The sequence below is a fragment of the Mandrillus leucophaeus genome, unplaced genomic scaffold (assembly GCF_000951045.1).
Source record: "Mandrillus leucophaeus isolate KB7577 unplaced genomic scaffold, Mleu.le_1.0 Scaffold186, whole genome shotgun sequence".
NCBI lineage: Eukaryota > Metazoa > Chordata > Mammalia > Primates > Cercopithecidae > Mandrillus > Mandrillus leucophaeus.
Window position 1 is genome coordinate 1,732,846 of NW_012101876.1, and position 25,508 is coordinate 1,758,353.

General features: G+C 34.1%; 1 protein-coding gene across 3 annotated transcripts in view; it reads left to right on the top strand.

Annotated features, from left to right (window-relative positions):
- TBC1D5 (TBC1 domain family, member 5) overlaps positions 1–25,508 on the top strand; it is a 500,189-nt gene that overhangs the window by 120,302 nt on the left and 354,379 nt on the right. For all 3 annotated transcript variants that reach the window (XM_011977919.1, XM_011977920.1, XM_011977921.1), the window contains one exon: positions 20,514–20,645. In XM_011977919.1, coding sequence (XP_011833309.1) covers positions 20,549–20,645 — 97 coding nt within the window. In that variant the 5' untranslated portion in view covers positions 20,514–20,548. The remainder of the gene's footprint in view (positions 1–20,513; positions 20,646–25,508) is intronic.

Consider the following 25,508-nt stretch of genomic DNA (forward strand, 5'->3'; position numbering starts at 1 on the left):
TAGGAAGTGCAAGATCAAGATGGGAGCAGGTTCAGTGTCTCGTGAGGGCTGGTCTCTGCTTCCAAGATGGTACCTTGTTACTGCGTTCTCCTAAGGGATTAATGTTGTATCCTCACATGGTGAAAGGGATGGAAGGGCAAAAAGGACCTAGCTAGTTCCCTCTAGCCCTTTTAATAAGCATTAACCGTATGCATTAGGGTGAAGTCCTCATGGTGAAGTCACCTTCTGAAGGCTCTGGTTTTTAATACTGCTGCACTGGGGGCTGGGTACACTGGCTCATGCCTATAGTCTCAGCACTTTGGGAGGCTAAGATGGGTAGATCACTTGAGCTCTGTACGTTGAGGCTGCAGTGAGCCATGATCATGCCACTGCACTCTGACCTGGGCGACAGAGTGAGACCTTGTCTCAGCCACCCTTCCCAACCCCCCTAAAAACCCAATACTGTTGCATTGGGGATTAAATTTCAACAGGAATTTAGGAGGGGATACAACATTCAAACCTATAGCAGGGGCCTGAACATAACAATGAATATATGAAAAAGAAAACAGAATATAAGGTTTGTGTATACAAATATTAAATCAAATTAAATTTAGTATTGCATATTATTATATGATTATCTCATCTTGCTTATGTTTTTATTTTGTGCTGATGTTTTTATGTCTCCAAAAATATGAGAAGCATCTTGAAGATTGTCATCTGGCTAGATGCCCTTTTATGTTACTTGGTTTACCTTCTTTTACTAACTTGTTTGGTTTCTTTTTTTACTGATCTTGTTTCAGGTTTCTATAGTGGTTGCTTTTTATCTTATTTTGTACTTTCTCATATACCATAGTCTAATATGATTTTGAGGAATGATAAATATTTGCCTTTATTCTTAACCTTTCTGAGGAAGCGCTCTTTTCTGAAGAAGGGGCTGAGTGGATGGGCAAGTAGTCAGTGCTTTTCATCAGTTGAACCATTTGTGATCTTTCTAAAGAATAGATCGTATCATGTCACATCCTTGCTCAAAAGCTTCCAATGGCTTTCCATGCCACTGAGTATGAAAGTCCTTTCATGGCCTGAAAGGACGGAAGTGACCGAGCCTCTCTTCTGTTTCCCTTTCTTTTTCTCCCAGTATCTCCAGACCTCCAAGCTATTTCCCAGTTTATGGTCGTCTACCTTTGCTGTTTGCAGCACGCTCTTCCTCCAGGTTATCATGTGGCTTGTTCCCTCACTTTATTCAAATATCACCACTTCAGAGGTGCTTCCTAAGACTACACTTTCTCAGATAAGCTCCCAGCTCCCAAATAAGCTTTCAGCCATATCCCCTCTTTATCCCCCAGGCCTCTTTACATTTTCTTCATAACATGTGTTGCTACTTGATACGTGAACTCTTTATCCTTGTCTTATTGTCTTTTCCTAGAATGTGTATTTTCTGGGGACAGCAAGTTATTTATTCACCACTAAATGCTTGTCTTCTACAACAGCTTCTGGCACATGGGAGGATTCAATAAGTATTAACTGGAATGTATATTATATTTGTGCAGCCCTGGATTTCCTCGATTTCTGCTTACTACCTTCTTTCCTTCCTCTACAGACATGTTGAGAAAACAGCATGGAATATCTAATTATAGTGTATAAGGTTGTGAACAAATCTTTTGGATCACTCAAAGATTCCATCGTTTTCAACTGTAGGTGCAATCCTGTCTTTGATTTTATTCTGACCTTACTGTGTAAATATATTCACTAGAGTAGTGACAGTGTGTTGGTGATGGCAATAACAATTATAGTTAATAGTTATTGAATGCTTACTATGTATATGTCAGATATTCTGAATACTTCAGGGATATTAATAGAGTCTTCACAAAACCTGTGAATTGAGTATTCACCATTTTACATGTGAGGAAACTGAGACACAGTTTAGCTAATTTGTCTAATGTCAGATAGTGAGGACAGTTCCTCAATTTGAGCCAGATAATGTTGACTTAAATCACTAGTGTCAATAGCAGTAGATTCTGGGCCAAGCGTTGTGGATCATGTTGGGAGGATTGCTTGAGGCCAAGAGTTTGAGATCAGCCTGGGCAAAATAGAGAGACATCGTCTCTACCAAAAATAATAAAAAAAAATTAACCAAGCGTGGTGGCACTCATCTGTAGTCCCAGCTACTTGGGAGACTAAGGCTGGAAGATGACTTGAGTCTAGGAGTTGGAGAGTACAATGAGCTATGAATGTGACAGAGAGATTCCCTGTCTCTTTAAAAAATAATAATAAATGAATAAATTGATTCTGGAAGTTTTCTTTTATAGAAATAAGCATGGTGATGGAAAAAATTAATGGTTGCTGATACATTCTAGGGTTTTTCTCTTCTTAAGGGTATTCCTCCCCTTTTATTCTCTAGGAAGAAAGAAACCTCCTGTTTTGTTTACTTTTCCCCGTTACAAGCAGAAATATGACTCCATTCCTGAAATTATTCAATTTAACATTCTAAAACTGAATGAAAAGAAGTTAGGAAGCATTTCAGAGAGAATGGAGCATTTGAGATTAACTTTACAAAGTGATTAGTAGAATCTGTTCCGATGGATATATTTTCATTCATTCAGCAATATTTATTATTATATGCCAGGTCATGAGAATAGATCGGTTTAAAAAAGAAGTAATAAAGTGTTTTAGAAAGAGGAATTGATTCGGAGAGGATTTCTTGACCAAGACTTGTTATTTAAGAAAATAGAGAGGTAAGAAAACACTGGATGCTTTTTAGAAACTAAGAAGACATGGAAGGGAAGATTGGGAACACAGGTGTGGGTAGATCATGAAAGACATTTTGAGAACTTACAGGGGCATTTATGCTTCAGTAGGTATTATGGAACCATAGACATTACCATATTTAATCACCAATATGATTTTTTTCTGAACAGTAGTAAGCTTTGTGATAAGAAACAATGGATTTTGAGCCAAAAGAATGGAATTTTATTCATAGTTTTGCTTCACAATTGTAGGAACTGGAGCAAGTCATTTTAACATTTTTATAATTAAATGTTTTTGAAAGATACATCCTTGGCTGGGTGTGGTGACTCACGCCTGTAATCCCAGCACTTTGGGAGGCCGAGGCAGGTGGATCACCTGAGGTCAGGAGTTCGAGACCAGACCGGCCAACATGGGGAAACCCCCATCTCTACTAAAATTAGAAAACATTAGCCGGGTACGGTGGTGGGTGTCTGTAATCCCAGCTACTTGGGAGGCTGAGGCAGAATTGCTTGAACCTGGGGGGCGGAGGTTGCAGTGAGCCGAGATCATGCCATTGCACTCCAGCCTGGGCAACAAGAGTGAAACTCTATCTCTAAAAAAAAAAACAACAGTCCTCACATCCAATTTTAAAAGTGTGCACTTATGTATACAGTTGGGGAATTCTTCTTCCTCCTTCTTTGTTGGTTTCTTGTGTGTCCAGGAATTTTAATGCATAGCAAAATTATATTTGCATATTTTTATAAAATAATGGGGTCATACAGGTAGCATTATTGATTTCAGTATGCTGTGCACATTTTTTTTTTTGTTTGCATCAGAGCATTTAGATTTTTAATTCCTACCTATTATTCCATTTCTGGATTACCTTTATGTATATATGTATTTATTTGTTTATTGAGATTGGGTTTCGCTTGTCACCCAGACTGGAGTACAATGGAGCAATCTCAGCTCACTGCAACTTCCCTCCCAGGCTCAAGGGATTCTCCTGCCTCAGCCTCCCTATTAGCTGGGATTACAGGTGCCTGTCACCACATGTGGCTGATTTTTTTTATTTTTTATTTTTAGTAGAGATGGGGTTTCACCATGTTGACCAGGCTGGTCTTGAACTCCTTACCTCAGGTGATCTGTCAGCTTTGGCCTCCCAAGGATGTGTGCACATGTAAACTTCTGTCCATATATGTTACATAGGACAAGGATTACAACTGTGAGTCACCGTGCCTGGCCTGATGACCGTAATTTATAAACCCAAGGGTTATAGAACATTTAGATTGCTTACGGTTTTTCAGTATTACAATCAACTTCTTTCTGCATAGATTTGGCTAGAAGGTATATAAGTAGGATACATTTTTAGTGATAGAACTGTTGGTTCAAAAGTTAAATGCATTAGTAATTTTGATAGTTACTGCCTTCCTAAAAATTTGCACTTTTTAAATCAAGTTCATTAGCATCAAAATGCCTATTTCTACAAATTCTTATCAAGACTGGGTATTGTCCACCTTTTTTATTTTGCAACCTGATAGGTGAAAAATTACATCTGATTGTTTTAGTTGACATTTCTTTAACTCTGGGTGAGGTTGCGCATTATTTTATGTTATTGGCTGTGTATATGTATAAAATTCCATTCCGTGCACTACTTGTTTTTCTCCTTCGTTCATCTCTTTAAATCTTCCTGTATTATTTGTTTCATGCTTTTTAAAAAAGGAAATGATACCTGCTTACTTATTAGATGGTTGGGATGATCAAATGAGGTAGTATTTGTCAGTGTTTCTGAACCTTTTAAAAAAATCATTGCACCCCTAAAAAGTCTTTAAAGAAAAACTTCTCCCAGTCATCCTCCCCTATAAAGTTTAATAACACAAATATACACAGATATACTATGTTGCTCTTTATGTACTATGTTCCATTTGAGGACCATAAACTATTGTAGTATCTACGATTCCCCACACCCACTCTATGCACCAATCTTGTCCATTAGATGTGTATAAGAGACAGCCATAAACTATTGTAGTATCTACGATTCCCCACACCCACTCTATGCACCAATCTTGTCCATTAGGAGACAATATCACTGTCATTGAGAATGCAAGATATATGTGAAAATTTTTGTAAACTGCAAACTGCTATTTAAATGGAAATCTTTATTGTTAATAATGTGCACTTCATATAATATAATTTTATGTGTCCATTTTGCAGCTTCTTTTTCTCAGTGAAGCTTTCTCTGTTGCAAATATAGGTATTTACTATTTTATTGTCCATTTTGCTGGCTTCAGAACAATGTTTTTTGAGTTGACCTCTGGTCAGCTCTCTCCATCCATCTCTGCCTGTTGAAATACTATTTCTTCAAAGTCTGTCCTAGATATTCCCTTCTCCATGAAGTCTTTTTAGACCTCTGTATTTTTACTCCTTGACCTTTCAGAGTTAGAGCTCCTTTTAATACATCTTCTTTGCTGTGACATTCTACTTTTCATTGTGTAGTCTGTATATTTTTTGTTTTCTACCTCCCAGGGCGTGTTGCTTCTCTCCTCATCTCTATTCCCTGATGTTCCTTTCCCCTGTGCCATTGTACTTAGTGAGAAATCAGTAGGATATCTTAAAATGAGTTTCTGGAGGAGGTTCACTTCAATTTCCAGCCAGTTAGTATGTGACCTTGGGATGAAATCATTAACCTGCTAGCCTCAGTCGCCACCTATGTGAAATGGGGGTAATAACGATTCCTGTCTGATAGGATTGCTGAGAAGATTAAATGGGATAATAATACACATAAAACACAGTGTCTAGCATTTAGTAAGCATTAAGTAAAATATTAGTAATCATCACTACTCCAAACAGTTCTTAGCACAGAGAAAGACAAATGATGCTAGTTTGTTCAATAAATATAATTGAACTGCATCATTGTTCCACAGATGACAAAGCATGGCATGACATTTTGTCATTTACTTTCAATTGTTTACTGAAGTTTACACATAGATTTCAAAATTCTAAAAATTATTTGTGCAATGATTTCATGTCAATTAGGATGGCAAGTTTATAGAACTCTAATGTACTTAGCTTTTAGACATTTTATTATGGTATTCAATGAAATTTTGGACATAGTATGCTACTCTCTTTTACCTAATTGTATGCATTGGAAAAGGAGGTGTATATTTTTGCTAGTAAAATTCCCTGGGAGTTGGGATAGGGTTTGTGTAGCTCCTCTGTAGTCCCAGTTTATTCAGTTTTGTTAATTACTTCTTTTCATATACCCTTTCTGGCCTGTATCTGTTCTATGTAGAGTTTATAGAATTGTTTTGTTTTTTAGTATTCTCTGATGTCTTGAAACATTCTTTGACAATCACCATAGAGCCTTTATTTTTTCTGACTTCAAGATATTATGTGAGCACTATGTATTGTATTCTTTTATAATTACCTCTTTCTCCTGTATCCTTTTTTTCACCTTATCAGTGCTTTAATCTTTCCCTCTTATGAAAATGAAATTGAAATAGTTTTATTCCCATTTTGAGGGCTTATAAAAACGTTTTAATGTGTGTCAGATTTCTTGCATGGACAACATAAACAGTTTTGGTGTTAGAATACATAAGAACAGTTTACATGTGCACAAATCTCCTTTATGAAAAAATGGAGCCATTACAATCGACATGGATTCTGAGAGAAACCCCTAAGTCAGATCACTGGGCAATGATACTCAAGTTCATCATTTAATAATACTTTAAGTGACTATCATTTTTTAATATCAATTTTATGAAGTCTGTATATATTTATATATTTGGGAAATTGGAATTTTTCTTACCTCTGTAAATAATGATAGTCTTCTACTACAATTGGAACATTTGCATATTTATGCTGAGAGTTCTTGACTCGTGTATCCAAGTTAATAGGTTTCTACTCCATCAGCAAGTAAGCTCATCATTTTTGAAGCTACTAATCAATTAAATTGGCCATTTAATATGGACTACAACATATTTTCTTCACATTTTGCATTATTGAATGTTTTCAAAATTTATGGTCCCATTCAGAGATGATCATACCTTAGATTCTTGTGCAGTATCATGTATAATTATTAACATTAATACAAGAGTTCAAATATTATGTTAATTCATGAGTGAAAGAGTTAACATAATATTTTATATTAAAGTAGTCTCAACAAATTAACAAAGTTCACATTTTCTTTGGATTCCCTCCCCCTGCGTTATGTACTTACGTTCTTCACTGGTAAAGATAATACAGCTGATCCTTGAGCAGCATGGGAGTTAGGGGTGCTGGCCCCTATGCAGTCAAAAATCCATGTGTAACTTTTGATTTCCCAAATGCTAGCCTACTGTTGACCAGAAGCCTTACCAATGACATAAACAGTTTATTAACACGTTTTGTATGTTATGTGTATTATACTGTATTCTTACAATACAGTTAGAGAAAAGGAAATGTTATTAAGAATATCCTAAGGAAGAGAAAATATATTTACTATTCATTAAGCGGAAGTAGATCATCATAAACGTGTTTATCCTTGTTGCCTTCACATTGAGTAGGCTGAGGAGGAGGTGGAAGTGGAGGGGTTTTGGTCCTGCTGTCTCAGGAGAGGTATATGCAGAAGAAAATCCACATGGACCAGTGCAATTCAAACCCATGTTGTTCAAGGGTCATCTGTAGTCTCAAAACTGTTTAAGAATAGTCTTGGGGCCGGGCACAGCACCCAAGCCTGTAATCCCAGCACTTCGGGAGGCCGAGACGGGTGGATCATGAGGTCAGGAGATCGAGACCATCCTGGCTAACACGGTGAAATGCCGTCTCTACTAAAAATACAAAAAAATTAGCTGGGCGTGGTGGTGGGCACCTGTAGTCCCAGCTACTCGGGAGGCTGAGGCAAGAGAATGGCGTGAACCCGGGAGGTGGAGCTTGCAGTGAGCTGAGATCGCGCCACTGCACTCCAGCCTGGGCTACAGAGCGAGACAGTCTTATACGCTCTGTTTCTACTCAGCAGCTCTTATATTCTTGTCAGAATGTTTCATTTTTCTGCTGTATGGTAGCTGATGGTTTCCACTAAGGAATTTGTTCATTTGTACCTCCTATTTTTGGGGTAATTGAAAAACAAGATTCTGTGGAGCTCGGTCAGTACATTTCTGAATCAAACATTTTAGTTTTTTCCAGTAGCGATCATGACAGCTTTGGAAGAAGCATGTTTTTCCTTCCTTTGGGTGAATTCTTTTGGGGACCTTGTCCTTTGAGATCTCTTTTAATCCTGGAGCTCCTACAGCGGTCATACCACATATTTTCACATGAATACTTGCCATTATCTGTCTACTGGTAGGGTTGTTAGATAAAATTACAGAACTCCTTATTAAATTTGATTTTCAATAAATAATGAATACTTTTTAGTTTAAGTGTCTTAAATATTGTTTGTTTCTCTGAAATTTAAATTTAATTGGGCATCTGTATTTTATTTTATTGTTTACTTATATTTATTTATCTGGCAACCCATCTCCTGGTCTTTTTCTTAACTAAACTTTGAGAGAGAGATTGATTGTACCCTTATTCTGTAACTTGTTTTCCTGTTCCCATGGTAGATGAATAATTTTTTACTGACTGAAAAAAATAAGCTAATAAACTGAAATGTTTCTTTATCTGAGTATTTATAAAGAAACTGTGTTCTACTGAGTTTGCCCTTTTCTGTGAATTAAATTCATTGAAAAAAATCATGTTTCAATGAATAATTGCAGATCTCAACCTTAATTAAAAAATTTCATCTCCCTTTCTCTTCCTTTCTCTTCGTCATCTCTCTTCCTCTTATCTTTCCAGCTCTTACTATAATTAGCTAGCATTAACAGCAAATGTTTGCTTTAGTTAAATTATTCAGAACATTTATTTTACTTGTCAAAGGTTAGATCAGGTTGTTGTTTGAACTGGTAATTAAATGCAGGCTAATATGCTTTCATATTTATATGCTCTATAAGCCTGTTTCCTCATCATTCTGTATAATTTTATGATGTTCAAGGCTGACATTTCAAAAAGGATTTTGATTTTGTGGAAAAGAAAACATTCTAAGTAATGTAGTTTGTTGTGTGATTTGAGAATGTCCAAAGTTGTGGTTGAAAGTAATTACTACATTTCAATGTCATTGTAACATGTAGTATCATGGTGCTAATTTTCACCAAGTAGTATATAATATTAAGCTCACTGCCTGTTGAGTTTGCATTTGATATGAGGATCAGTGCTGTAGTCGTTGGCTATAGTAGGTGCTCAGTATATATTTGTTAAGTGACTGTTTTAGGTCTTATTTATGGCATAGTTTTAAAAAAAATATGGAAAACTCAGATCTTTTATCTCAAACAGTATAATCTATATCTATTCCTCTGACATACTACAAGGTTCTCCTAAATCATTTCAATTTGTGTGATTCTGTGTAGAACAAGTATAGCTCAATTAGCCCTCATATCTGGGAATTACACTGAAGCGTGTCTTTTTGTTTTTGTTGATTCATTGAATAAATGATTTTTGCAAGTTCTGGGGTGCTAGTAATTTAGAGTATAGATTAATAAAACAGGTCCCCTATCCTCACAATGTAAGTCAGTGGAAAACCAACCATTATACTAAAGAATGGTTAATGTTAAGGTAGAGTTATGCATACGGTAAGTGGGCATCTGAATCAAATTGGGAGAAGACATGTTGAGGAAGAGTACTTTTGAGTTGTATCTTAAGGGCCAGTAGTTGGTTAAGCTAAGAAGGTAAGAACAGTAGTGCCTTGCAGAGGAGCCACATGTATGGAAGTGCTGAGGTGTGTAATTTGGTATAGTCGAAGAAAATTTAAATGTGGAGAAGTAGTAGGAGATGGTGCCCTTCTTTACTTAAAAGTAGTTTCCATTGACATTAGGAAAAAGCTCTGAATCTTGAGAAGGTCTATAAGCCATGCCTTGTACAGTCCTTTTCTGCTTCTTAAGCTCGAATATCAACCCAGCTGAGCCTGACTCCTTACACACTTTACATGAAATGTGCATGCACGGCCTCTTCCCTGAGCCCTTGTACACAATGTTTTCTCTCCCAAGAATGCTCTTTCTGAAGGATATTTGCTTGACTCCTTTGTGGTACTCATTTACACAGCCCTCTGCTTCCATCTCCTTGTGGGAGGGAGCATGTGAGCAGACGAGGTGGGAACTGGAGTGCACAAGTGCTGGAATCAGCTGTCTGCTTCAGTGCCCGTTGGGTCCATCTGTACTCACTTGGACCTGCCGAGTTCCACCCCTCACGGGAGGGAGCACACAGGTGAGCAAGTGCGGAATCCAGAGGGAGCACTTCTGGTCTCCAGTAGGAGCAAACTTTGGGCCCCACAGCAGTGTCTAGGTGGGGCTGCCTGTGACCTCTAAAGCCCCAGAGGGCATGTTACATTGTTCTTTTAGCTCTGCCCTTTGCAGACGGCTTAAATGTTAACAACTCAGTGGGCTCTCTGCCTTTTTGCATGAAATGGCTGTCCTCTGCCAGGAAGGGCAAAGAATCAGTGTGACAGCCTTTCATATCTGCACTTGTGGCTCCTGAGCTCTTGTCCAGCATCCCGGAAAAATGAGGTTGCGTGAATGAATTGAAGGATGGTAAATGTGGCGGATTTTATTGCTGATGAAAGTGGCTCTCAGTGGGAAGGGGAACTGGAAAGGAGATGGGGTGGGTAGGTAATCTTGCCCTGAATTCTGGCCATCTTCAGCTGGATTCTTTTCCAAAGTTACGCAAGCTGTCCCTCTGTAAAGCTGTCCTTTTCAAGTCAAGCCACTTCTCTCCCATGTTCAGTCATAGTCCTCCACATAGCTACTTTCTTCTCTGTGCTGACTGAGTCCTGGGTGTCCTATATTATAGGCACAGGATGGAGGGGTAGGGTGGACTATGGGTAGTTTAGGAAAAGGCAACATTCAAGTGGGAAAACAGGGATAGAAGTTCTCACTTTGGGCTGTAGGTTTCAGGTATTTCGGCTTGAAGGCGGGGTTTTGTCGGGGACCCACCCTTTTCTGCTTAGAATTTCTCTGCCCCCTGTCCCTATCATGGTGCTAATTTTCACCAAGTAGTATATAATATTAAGCTCACTGCCTATTGAGTTTGCATTTGATATGAGGATCAGTGCTGTAGTCGTTGGCTATAGTAGGTGCTCAGTATATATTTGTTAAGTGACTGTTTTAGGTCTTATGGCATAGTTTAAAAAAATATGATGGAAAACTCAGATCTTTTATCTCAAACAGTATAATCCATATCTATTCCTACGACATACTAGAAGTCTTTTCCTACTCTACTGTTTTTATTTAGCTGAGATCAATATAACCTTAAAAATATGTAACAAGTAATGCATCTGCTGTCTTATGAATAATTTTTAATGTTTATTATTATTGCCAGGAATGACAACAATGAACCATAGTATACTGCAGCTTTTGATATATGATCCCATATGCTTTATTTCATCCTTATAACAGTCATGAGATAGGTGTTATATGAAATTTAGAAATACATATAATTTCTTTTTTCCGTAACATCATCTTTTATCTAGAATTTAGTGTCTTCTGAAGAGAAGATAACTGAAGGAAAAATAAAAACATCTTTCAAAATAAGAAAAGAGTAAATGCAGAATTATATAGTTATATAGTATATCATGTTTGTACGTGTATGTATATATTTTTAATAAAATTGACTTAAAAGATTAGCCGCAAAGTAGTGTCTACTTTATGTCAAATATAAACGAGATGTTATTCTGAAATACTTTCAAACTCTACTTTTATAATCAAACAACTATTTTTTAATAATGTATGGAAGGATAGTTGGAAATTCTAGTGGTTAACTTTTTTCATAAATATTATTAATTTGATTGATCATTGCCTTATGACACATTCTCATCATTGACCTGTATGTGGTTCTTTTATTATTTATTTATGGATGGTTAACTTTTAAAGCTTGCATATTGTATAACAATAATGTTTACTTGCTTCTCAGAAATTTCTTGAAGTTAAAACTTAAATGAAACACAAGGACTTATGACAGTTCTCACCCACCTTACGAGTGTGTTTATGAAGTAACCTTTTAGTCCAGCTCAACATGACAAGTGGCTTCTTTTTCCTATAACTGGATGGTCTTGCTAAAAAAGCACAATTCAGAAGTTGAGTAAAATACACAGATTTCATGTTACCTACAGCAAGAAAGGTGAGGGTTTCTAGGCAGAGGGCAAAGTTAAAGATGACTGTTTCCTACCTTTTTCTGGGTCTAATGAGTGTGACCTAGATCAGGGTGGTTGTTTGTAAAGAATGGTTTTGATTTTGGATTTTATATTGAAGGTAGAACTGACAAGATTTGCCAGTGGGTTAGATATGTTCTAGGAAAAGATTTCTGTGCTGGCCTGAATTTGGGCAGATAACCTGAATGATAGGAAGAGCAGACTGTTCCCAGAAGAGGAAATGGGGATGTGCAAAGACCTAAAGAGACAATGAGCTGTATTTTTGTTTTAAGGAATAGAAGGAAGACTTATGTAGCCAGAGCATATTGAGGGAGAAGGGAGAGTGGACTCTGAGGGTTAGGTATTACCCTGAATTTAAGACCTCTTAAAGAGGAGATAAGTAAGCACTTCCCAGAGCGATGTTTAGTTTACCAGTAGCGTGAACCACATTTATAATTGTGTTGGGTGTTTTTGATGAATTAATGAATAGGTTTTATTCCTATTAGGATAATATCTTCATATTATGGGGGTACAAAGGAATGAAAAATACTTTCTCTGCCCTCAAGGAATACATAGTTTGCATTTACAAAAAGGTATGATAAGCTAAATAAGCTAAGAACTACTTATGATAAGGGTAACAGTTTATGTAAACAATAGAAGTGATATATCAAGGAATGCTTAATAAATTTGGTGAATGACAATTTCTGCTATAACATTATTTTCAAAACATTAATCATTTATTATATAACACCTTAAGGATTTTTCCTATGCCTACTGCTTTATTATAATTTATTTAATATTTTTCCTTTCATGAAATTCTTTCTTTCTTTAAATAAATTTATGTAAATAGGAAATCTTTTGGCCACAGATTATCCTAAACAAATTAGCACTTGCTATAAATAGAGGGGAACCATTAAAAAAACCTTATTCCAATAAAAAAGTATGTTTCTGCCAAGCCCAGAGGCACATCAGAGCAGGGGAAATACTGCTGTGGAAGAGCAGGGAGAAATTACTTCTAGTGCTGGTCCCTAAAGGAAAAGTTGAGTGTTGGAATTATGTACAGGATTTAGAAAAGTGAAGAGGAAAGGCCTCCTTAGGAGGAAAAGAGATGCATAAAACTGAATGGAGGAATGTGGAAATGTTTTTATGTAAGCTACTTTGGCTAGCAAGGACTGAGTGATGCTTCTTAGCTGCTGATCTTCCCTCAGTAATGTCACTTGGTACTAAAGTGACTGGTACAAATATGAATTTACAGCATTTGGGGACTTAAATAATGTTTTTAAATCCCCAACTACAGTTTTGGCTATTTGATAACGATTCCAAAGATCAAGTGTGATTTGTTTATAAGTTATGATTTTGCCGAGGAATATGTGATTTATGCTGTATCCACAGCTTACTTATTACTTGCTTTCCTTACTAGGTAATGCATTTACTCTGAGATAGTGATCTGTACAAGATGCGTACACCTTAAAACTATTAAGAATCTGTTTATCTGAATATCTCAGATTTCAAAACAGCTCACATGCAAGAAAAGTAAACTGAATTCTTTGGTATTACATTATAGTTAACAAAGGAAACTACCCTATAATTCTTGGCTTAATTTTTGTTAGGCCACTTATTAAGTGATTGTTGTCTTTTGAGGTAGCTTTGCCGTGTGACCTTAAATAAGTCACATAACTTCTTTGTGGTGTCCTTATCTGTAAAAGGTGTTATAGTATCTACTTCATAGAATTGTTGTAAGGTTTAAATGAGTTAATATGTATAGTGGTTTAAACAGCTTTGCTTCCCAATAAGTGCTATGTGTTTGCTGCTGTTGTTATTATTTAATCAAAAGGGCTATCTTTAAGTACGAAAACTTCCTTAGGTTTCCCAGCCCTACTACTTACTAAAAACCAAGGGATAAATAACAGATTCATATGGACTTTCAGAAGGATTGCCCCACAATTGGTGAGGTGTTCCTGAACATACCCCTGGCCTCTCCACGTTTGCACCAAGGAGAGATTTTTGTTCGTTGGTTTTTTTTGGACAAAATGATTTGATTTGATGTTTGTATGAAGAGTAGCTATTTGTTCCTTTTTCATATTTTTAATTATAATCAGTTTAATATAATTCACCAAATTATGATTTCTTGTTTTCTCTTTTCAAATTTTATTTTTCCGTAATTCCTAATTGAGGGTTGTATTAAGCTTGATTTTATGGAAACCATGTTGAATCGTTTAATGGCTAGAGGTAGTATCTATATAAAATAGGATATATAAATAATATATAAATATATAAAATAGGAACAGCAAGAATTGAAAGTGTTTTCTTATGGCTACATAATAATAAAAGGTTTGGTTTTGTTCACTAGGCCAAGCTAATTCCCCAGTATCTGCATCTTTAGCATCTGCTCAGGAGATCTCTGAAACCATATGAGAATACACTGTGGAGAGCTTTCTGTTAGGCAGTTCAACTCTCATAGTGCTCAGTTTTTTCTTGGTTTATGTGGTCACGAGTGTCACTTTCTCATGACTTTATAGCATTTTAATATTGAAAGGCAAAATGCATTCTTAGTTTGTAATATAAAATATTTAAGTCTACCTGTGAACCTCTCATATTCTGCATATTTCTCATTATGTGTATTGTTCATGAGTCTAGTATTTTAATTTACAGTGAATTGTTTGCCCTAAACAGCTTTTGCTGATGGCATGAAAATTATAAGAATTCAATCTGTTTTGATTTTTTTTGATCATTGTTCTTATATGTTGACCCTTATTGTAGTCTTATACTTATTTATTAGACAACACTTGGATAGTACAATTGTGTGGTTGGTAAAAATGAGTTAAGGTTTCAGGGTTTTACCAAGGGGTGATGTTTAATATTGAATGACATGTATTAAGACAAATGCTTTTATATATAATTTATTTGGCATTGTAAATGCATTTATCTTGTGAGAAACAGACCCCCTGTTGTCAAATGAAGTATTCTGGAAAGGTTTGGAGTAAATAAATAATAAAACTACTTTGATATACAATCTAACAATATTAAATATTAAGACTTTCAGATGATTGATTTTAATACTTAATTAACTTAAAGTCCAGTGTAACCCTCTTGCATTAAAGATTGACAGAATTTAAAAATAAAACTTAATTCTTTCTCTTTCTTTGTTTTCTTTCCCTCTTTTTTCTTTTCCTTTCTTCTCTCCTCCTTTCTGCCCTTATACTAAAGACTTTAGAACATCGTTACTTCCAATCATTAAATTTACCTTTAGCTACCAACATTTCTAAATAAAAATTTTTTTTAAAAACAAGATTTTCAGTTACCCTATCTCTTAATTGTGAAAATGTAGCTTCTACCGGAGAAGCTTGCTTTTATACCCCAAATGTCATATTTCTGGTTAAATACCTATCATGGTAAATACATGCTACCTAGAACTCATACTTATTCGTGCTGCATCCTTCTTCCCTTTTATAATAGACTCTGAAAGTAGTCCATTTAAGCTCTTCGGTATACTTTTCTTATAGGAGAAATCTTTATGTAAAGTGTATCATATCATTTCAGTGTTTGACTTTTAGGTTTACCATCAGTCAAGAATTTAAATGAATGAAGTATGCTTATATGAGCTTTTCTGAATATGAATGTCTTTAGAGTGACACAGTTCAGAATGCTAATTCTGTGCCTAAGTATTAGAAACAGTTAAAGAGAGAATATAAGCTGAAATATATAGGATTTCATATTCAGACAGAATAAATTCCTTTTCTAGAGGTTCTGTTCATGTGATGCCATTTTAAAAGAGAAAATATTATTAAACTAACTTATTATCTGGTCAATCCTAATAGTTTGAGATTTTCACTTAGATATTGCTTGTATTGTTTGATTGATTTTTTTTTTTTTGAAGATGGAGTCTTGCTCTGTCGCGCAGGCTGGAGTGCAGTGGCATGATCTCAGCTCACTTCAACCTCCGCCTCCCAGGTTCCAGCAATTCTTCTGCCTCAGCCTCCCGAGTAGCTGGGACTACAGGCACGCACCACCATGCCTGGCTAATTTTTGTATTTTTTAGCAGAGATGGAGTTTCACCATATTGGCCAGGCTGGTCTCGAACTCCTGACCTCATGGTCTGCCTGCCTCGGCCTCCCAAAGTGCTGGGATTATAGACGTGAGCCACCGCACGCGGCCTGTATTGATTTTTTTTACATGAAAAATACTGCTTTCATTTTTTAAGTGTACTTTAAAACTGCCTTCTAAGCTTTAGTGCTGAACTCTTACCCTTTTATTAAAAATTAAGTATTTGCAAAAGAAGTCTTTTCTTTCTGACAGATCACTTTTAAGATTTAATACTCTAACCTCTATACTTATGAAACCAGTGCAACTATCTTAAAGATTAGTCTTGGATTTTAAATGGGAATTTTTGCCTATTTGTGAACTCCTGTGCCCAAGATAGCACTAAAACCGTATTGTAAAATTAGTTATGACTTTTTGGAATTTTGAACTCATGTGAATAGGAAAAATTGTTGTTTATGGTAAGTTTAACAAAGGAAGGAGAGGGCCTTTCCCAGATTGTGGAAGGTATATTACTATGCTTTCTCAGTCAGAAAAATTAGATTGCTTTTGTTTATTTAAAATAATTCTTAGGCATCATCATCATTTTTATCAGCCAGAGAAATTCTAGGAACAGGAAGATATCATTTAAGAGAACTAAAATCTATCAATTATGGATTTAAGTAGTCATCTACTAAGAGGCATGTTTTTGGCCTTTATATTCTTTTCTCTATATGTATCTTGCTTCTATGTAAGAGAAAAGTAAGGCATGTCAAAGATAGAAGTTGGAGTTTGTGATCAAATTTAGAGATCTAATGAACCATTGTAAGTGTTACGTTTATGCTGTTTTGACTTTAACAGTGATTGTTTAAAAATTTTTAGACTAAATAAAATCCCTTAATTTTTTATAGTCTGATATTTACAGGTAAAAATTTATTCATAAATATTAAGATAGACAAATTTATTAAAGACCTTTGATATTCTGCTTTGTAATCAATCATTTTCTCTTACTGGAATGTTTATGAAACACAAATTGGGAAATTCTTAGGAAAATGATTTCATGTTTAAAAACAACATTATGTTATGATTTCACAAGGTAATCCCAATAACAGTAACCAACACACTTAAGTTGCTTTTTTAGATTCAAGAATGTTAAAATAGCTCTTTAAAACAAAACGATAAAAAAATGAAAGCAGCAACTTCTTAGTCAGTTACTTTTGAATTAGGTTATTTAAATCAGCAATTAAAAGAAAACTACTAACATTATCCACACGTTTTCTTCAACAGATTGCTTGAAAATAACTCATTATTACTAGTCAGCTGGTTACGTTTATTTAATTATAAAAACATTTCAGTGTTTCATTTTCAATCTATAGGCATAATAAATTAGGATATAATGGATGCCTGATTATATAGAATGGTTGTAGACTGGGGTATTTGGTTGATTTTGTTTTCTGGTTATTGGATATTACTATACACTTGTTAAGTTCTAAAGAATTATAATTTAAGCTAAATTAACTAAATGACTTCTTGAACTTTCTCTAAGGAGTCCAAAAGACGTTAGGTATTTTTTAGCACCTTAAATGAATGTATAAATATCATTGTGTGGTAGAGTATTTTCTTCTAACAGTGTAAAGATGAGGGTTTAAAAAATACTCCTTTTAAAAATAAACTTTGATAGCACCTTGCTTGTCACTTGTCTATTTTTAATGTAGTTTAAAATACACAAAAGTCATTTATTTATTTATCTTAGGTATGTGAAACCTGTAACAGTGAAAAGTGAAAAGTGAAAAGTGTACTGTAAAAATAAGAAATTCAGCTACTGAGATTATGAAAACATGGTTTAGGATATTAAAGAAAATTTAAGGAATCTAGCAGTTAACTTGAAATACACATTCTCAAATGTTTGCTTTTATATTTTTAAGAGTATATCAGAATATATGGAGAATATGACTCTTACATTAAAATAGTTGCCCTTGGGCCAAAAAAATTTTTGAAAAGTGTTTAATCTGTTCTACCCAGTATTTTTCTTTTAATTTGAATTATTTGCTAACACTTACAAATTAGCAGATTTCACGTAAAATTCTGGATTTCTAGCTTGTCTTGAAAAAGCTGAAGCAGAGTAAAGGGTGTTCTAATTATTCATAGGCTGCATCTTTTTATACCCCTTTTTTTACACCTGGTCTTTTTGTCACACTGACTTATTTAGAGCCAAATTAATGTAGGAGAAAGAATGTGAGCTCTAGAACCAAACAGGATGATTTCAATTTTGGCTTTAATACTTACTCCTTGTGTGATTCTAGACAGATTACTTACTCTCTCTGTACCTCAGTTTCTCTATGGTAAAATGAAAATAAAATTGACAAGATAAATTGGGTTTTAAGGAGGATGAAATGAGTGTACACGAAACATTTAGACTAGTTTTTGGCATATATTCATTGGGCATAAATGTTAACTATAAATAATAATGCTTTTTGCCTGACCTCAGTAGATACTTGAATTTGGTGACTGCTGCATAGCAGAGGACCTTGGTTCTGAATTTATTTATTTGTTCAACAGAATTTATCAAACTTTGTGTTATACTCTAACCGTTCATCTACATTTTGCTGTCTTCTACTAGATTATTTTCTCCAGAGTTTCTTCTGTATAGCAAGTGCTCAGTATATGCTTATTGATTGGCACACATAAGCAAATACTGACAACTGTCTAGATTTATGGATTTAAGATTTATAGCTTTAGATATTCTTACTGCATGTTAGCTACCAAAGTTCTTTGTTTTCCTTAATCCTCTGCTTACATTGTTTTAGCCACAATTCCAGGGCGATAGGTTTTATTAACATCTGACTGTGATTGTGTGGATATAGAGGGTTTTGGAGACTTCTGATAAAAATTAGAACATGTATATGAGTATTTTACAAGGTGATGGTTTAGAGAGAAAGTAAATAGAATAGAGGGGCATTTTGTTTTGGTAAAAGGTCATCAAGAATTTCTGTATTCATGAACATATCTGGAGCTTTTCCTCCATAGGTGAAGACCATATCCTATAAAATTAGACACTCATTTTGTTTGGACTTGCTTTTACCACTTCTTTTTACTCTTATTATTTCTTCTTCCTCTCATGTCCTTGCTGCTCCTGAAATTTAAAAGATTATGTTACTTACATTATTTTGCATGAAAATTGGTGAACTTGGTTTATTTTTTGAAAGAGTTATGATTTGGGAAGATAATTTGCATCTTATGGACATATAAAATTTACAAATAGTATACCTTGGAAGTTGAAAATAATTTAAAACAAAATTTGTTCAATATGGAATAATTTATATAAGTGAGAATTGAGAGGGAAAACTTTCAAAATGACAAAAGGAAATATAGGTGGTTTTTTATAAAATCTTGTAAGTATAACACCAGAGGTGGATTTTATACTGGAGATACAGATATATTTGAGCACATAAAAAGTTACCTATGTCACAAAAATGTCATACAACTGAAAGACAGATACACTTTGAGAAAAATATATGTATCATATAACCAAGGTTTAATACCCTTACTACTTAAAGCATGTTCAGAAATCGTGAAGACAGTCATAACAATTAACTCCATTAACAAAAGACAATAAACAAATGTCAGAGAAACAGTATCTCAGTAGTCATCAAGCAAATACATTACAAAATTTGACCATCACATTGGTTCAAAAAATCAAAGAGGAAACATCCATTGTTAATGAGAATCAAGGGGAGATGAATTGTTCTATTAGGTACAAACCTTTATAGAGCACAATTTGCCAAAATCTTGTTTTTTAAACATATATTTTAATCCAGCTATTGTAATTTTAAGAATTTATTCTAAGGAAATAATCATGGATATGATACAGACATACTGCTAAAAGATATTTATTTTTGAGAGATATTTATTTTTGAGACTGTTTATAGTATTGAACAACTGAAAACATCTTGTTTACTACATAAGGAATTGGTTACATAAATTGTGCCGACTATATATAGAATGCTAGGAATCATTAGAAATTATAGACACACAATTATTTTTTTTAAACTGGGGAGGAAAATACGGAATTTAAAGTATTCATAGATTACATAATAAGTATGTTTAGCGTGTTATGAATCATTTTAAAACCATATGTATTTTAAATGCCCAGAATAAAGACAGGAAGTACATGTGTAATACACTGAAATGTTAACACTAATATTTCTAGCTAATACTATCATGAATCATTTTAATTTGCTATATTTTCTGTATTTTGAAAGTTTCTGTTGTGAATGTTTATTATTTTGGCTGTAAAACAAAAGGATGCTATAAATGTGAGAGTATTGTCTTTAGAATTTAGCATATTTATTGAAAATAAATATTCAAAATTGAGGTAAAGATTATAAATGACGCTCAGATTTTTGAGAAATTTTTGAAATGGAAATTTTGTGTTACCTTTTTCCCTTCTTTGCATAAGCCTACCAATGTGAGGTAAAGTCCCTGGAGGCTGGGAAAAGCTTGGTAATGTCTATAATGTTCATTTAATCGTTTCAGTCTTATATTTATTCGCAGTCATAGCAGAAAAAGAATTTATTATTTTTCTCTGTATTTTTTCACCTTCCAGGTAGTTACTTTTGGTGACATTGTCCAGTTCCCACAATGTATCATTCCTTATCTGAAACTAGACATCCTCTGCAGCCAGAAGAACAAGAAGTAGGCATTGACCCCTTGTCCAGTTACTCTAACAAGTCTGGAGGTGAGTTTTGTATGCCAATACTGTTTGCAGGTAGGGTACTGGTAAACCTAGCAGAGGGCCCTCAGTTAGCTGTGTCCACCTTATGTGTGTAATTCTCTTCATGAAGCTGAGCAGGCCAATGTTAAGTACGTTATTCTGGATATGTACAGAGCACCCTTGACACTAATGAATACTTCAACAAGCCAGCTTTCAGTTATCCACAGAAGCATTAGCCAAATGTTTAGCGCACTGTCATTCTTTAAAAGAAGATAATAAACTGAACAATGACTTCAGCATAAAAATGTTGAAATGCGAAAGGGCCTTGGTCAAACATCTTTTAAAGAATCTTAAATTTTTGGTGTGTATTTTTCAGGGATTTTTTCCCCCTTCAGCAGATTGAGATTATTCCAGGATAAAAGACTTGATTCATCCTCTTTTTTTTTTTTTTTTTTTTTTAAAGTAACTGAAATTTGTGTTATATTTTTAAAGATCTATACGCTGAAATTTTTAAATGGTAGACAGTTAAAATGTAGACTGTATTCAGGGTCTACCCTATTATAACAATGTATCAAATGTTTATGTATCAGAACTCTATTATTTTCTCAGTATTTACTTAATGATCGTAATAACATAGTTTCTTAGACGAAAGCAATTGAGTTTGTAAGAATTCTTGAAGCCTTATCCTTAGTTTTTAAGCAGTTCACTAAATATTTGATAAAGTTCATTGACTCAGTGACTGCTTGTAAGTTTTCACTTGTGAAATGCAGGTATCAAGATTGTAAGATCTATTTTAAAACATAAATTAGTCAAAGTATACAGACAAACTGTTATAAAAAGGAAATTAGTCAAAGTAAATCATGTGTGTTATATTATTCAAAAAAATGTTTTTTTCTGTTTCTACTGATGTCAAGGTCTGCTTTTAACTCATGTTTTGAGAATTTGAAAAAAGAATTGACTCCCACCTAAAATGGCTATTTCTTTAGAAAACAAACTTTATGCAGAATGTTTATGCTTTTTGTGCATCTTTAATACCTCCTACGTACAAATGCCATTGTTGTTTTTAATGAGAATGGGAGAGAATTTTTACAGCATATTTTTGTGATTTAATTTTTTAATTTTTATATTTTTTTTAAAATAAGAACTCAAGACTTATGTTTAAGATTTGATAATACGAAAATTAATAGTGCTCATTTCAATTTCAGTATTTTAATATCTCAGTGCTGAGCATGACACCTTTTCTAGTGATATTTTCTCTTAAATGTAATACTCTTAAGAAGCATTCATAGTTAAATAAATCAAATTATTTTGCAAGTACTTCTGTAAGTGGGTGTTTTAAAAGTAAATGTCTTTGTGTCAAGTGTATAAAATAGTTTCACCAAAATATTTCATACTCTTTCTGATTACTATGGTTATTTGAGGACGTAGTTTTTGTTGTTGTTGTTTGTTTTTTAAGTGCATATTTTTATATGGTCTATATCATTAAATACTGAGGTTTTTTGTTTTTTGTTTTTAACCTGGTTAAAAAAACATTTTAAATTAATTTTATTCTTTATTGTTTACAGGAATGAGTAGTTACCTTTACTAAAAAGGCTTTTCGTTTATATCCTAGCCTAACATTTCTATGACATACTAAGTTATTAGGACTGAATTGATGTTTAAAAGTGCCATTAATTCATTTACCCCAAATGTTCATTAACAATGTAAATGTATGCTGATGTTCTATGAGACAAGGAAGTGACTAATGACTCTTCCAACTAACAACACTTAAAATGAATAGAAACTTTAGATAGCTAATCTTGAAGTAATCAAGACCCTCATTCAGCTTGGCATCTCTGTATGCTCTAAAACAGCTGTCAACTGTTAAAAATATATACAAAACACATACACGCACACGCACATGCAGAAAGAAAGATATGTAAATATCTCGTTCTTCAAAGCCATAAAGGTTACTAACCATAGTGGGCTTTGTGCATTGTATAGGTAAATATTTTATATAAAGCATCTATTTCGTCTTCTTTGATTTTCTTTTCACAGAAAAACATGTGTTGCATTTTAATGAGGTTGTCATATTTGAAGAAAATCATCACCTTTCTATTATGTTTGTTTATTTCAATATATGTTTTCCCTGGGCTTTCTTCAAGTATTTTGAAGCTTTTTACACATTTCTGCCATAATCTTTAGGGAATTTGTTACTACTGGATGACTCATTTTCTAAGTATTTAAACACTTCACTTCAGTGGTTTGCCAGTGTAGAAATCATGTGTAATTTTTAAAAACATTTCTTGTCATAGGTTCTATTAGTAAACAAGATAAGTCTTTAATTTCTCAAATCTGGATTTTAACATTTGTAAAGAAATAGTACTGTTGAATGATTCTGAGAATTTTGGAAAAGATTAGAAAAAACAGCCTGATAATAGGAATGGAGAGAACAAACTACGTATCATTGGCTTATTTTCATGGATGGTTGAGAAAAATAGGTGAGCGAAGAAAAAAGAACTATCTGGATATGGATATATATGCAAAGTCTTAGGAGATATTTTCTGTGTGAATTAAACTTTTAACTGCTTTAACTATTTTTCCAAATAGAGAACAGCATAGAAAATATGACATTTTCTGTGTGCTCTATTCAGTTTAGTTTACATTAATTACCACATAAAATTTCAAGATCTATGATCAAAGTTTAATAACTGACAAGTTACTAGTAATTTAGTTAAAAACAAAAAAGCAAAAATATTTGTTAGACTATTTATGATTATTTGTTCTTAACCTTTAATGACCAATAAAATGAAGGAGTAATCACTTTATTTTAAATTTAAGATAAAATCAAAATTCAGGTGTACATAATCTATTAATTATATAATATTGTTGGAATCATTTTCACAAGCTTATAAGAGGTTGGAATGTCATCAGTGATGAGAGAAATTTTTCTATAGTAGATCCTTTGTTAGTCTGTTCTTATGTTACTGTGAAGAAACACCTGAGGCTGGGTAATTTATAAAGAAAATAGTTTTAATTGGCTTATGGTTCCGCAGGCTGTACAGGAAGCATCTCCTGGTAAGGGCCTCAGGAAGCTTACAATCATGGCAAAAGGCAAACCAGGAGGAGGTATGTCTCAGGAGTAAGAGACAAGGGGGGATGTCCCAGACTCTTAAACAACTAGATCTCAAGTGAACTGAGAACTCATTTGTCACCAAGGGGATGGTGCAAAACCATTCATGAGGGTCAGACCCTGATCCATTCACCTCCTACCAGGACCTTCCTTCAACACTGGGAGTCACATTTCAGCATGAGATTTGGAAGGGATGTACATCCAAACCATATCAGGTCTCTTTTGAGAATGGCATTTTGTTAAACATTGCTAAAGTTTTTAGCTTAAATTTTGTATGTCACAGTATTCACCTTCTTACTTAATAGCTTTTATATATTTAAATAATTACCTAACCTTTCTTTGCCTTTTTATATACTATCTGTTTCAAAGCTTTCTTTCTATTGTCATTCATAAAATATTTGGCAACTTAAAAAAAATCCAAGATGTTCAGAATCCTGCCAACTCCGTTTTGCTTCCTGTAATTTTGTTTTTTTTTCTAAGTTTTCCTTTCTTTCCATTACAATGACATGTTTTAGAACTAGAAGGGTATGTCCTGGCTTTATTAATGAAGAAGTTGGTAATTTATAATAGTTGACTGATGTCAATATAATAAGGTGATGCTGTCCTATCATGATCTTTAGTGTTGTTTTCCATATAGTAGGGGTGGATTTAAATTTGATTAAAAGTTAGGTTTGTTCTGCTGAAGATATCTAGATATCTGGCTAAAGTATAAAAATGGTGTCTGAAGTACTGTAAACCCTACTCTGGGCTAATTAGCTGGAGTCATCTTAGAGATGAAAAAGTCTTTTTACTTTCTTCCCTGGCTTACAACTCTTTAGTGACTTCCCATTATATTAACAATAAAATCCAGACTGTTGACTGTGATGTGCATGGCTATCTTCTTGTCTGTCTGGTTTTGCTCAGATATGCTAAGCCAGTTCTAAACTTTGGGCCTTCACACGCGCCATTTTTCTGACATTATTTTTGATTCATTCAGAGCACTCAACAATATATAATCCTATATTAATTTGTTTCCTTGTTTATTTTTTGTCTCCTTGTCTCAAATGTGAGCTTTATGAGGGCGGGAATTGTGTTGAAACTGTATGTATACCTGGTGCTTGGCACATGGGCACTGCTTAGTAAATGATGAACGAACAAACTGCGTTGTTTTATCAGTTTGAGTACCTTCACTTACGTTAATTAATAATTGCTTAATTCCTCTTTCCTCCATATGTCTTTCTCTTTCCTATCTTAAGTTATAATGTATGAACTCCATTTTATTGTCCCTGACAATTCTAGCACTTGAATTTTCTCCTTTTAGAGTTTCAAAAGTTAATATACTCTCCTTTTTTATCCTCTGTTCTCTTTGACCTCTTTTCCTTTGAAGTTTCTCTTAAAATTCACTTATTCCATGTTTTCTTTTAAATATAACCCATCTCAGAATTTGCATAAAACCAAATGGGCAGACAGTTTTCTGGCAAATAAATGTCAAGTTATGATAATTAAGAATTAATGAGTTAATGCACAGCAATAATCACTTGGCAAAGGGAAAGCTAAGGAAATAAATTATTACTTTTCTAAGAAATTTGTGGCCATAATTTGGGAGCATAGACTACGTGTAGTTTGCTTACATTTAATACACATGTTTAATACACATAGTTCTTAGTGAACATTTTGTGTAGATAGTATTCTTGATACCTGGTTTCTTAAACTTACTAACATGGTATATAGCAAATGTTGTTTATTTTTTATATGAAATATGATAGAACCAGTAACCTATAGTAGTGGCAACTTTT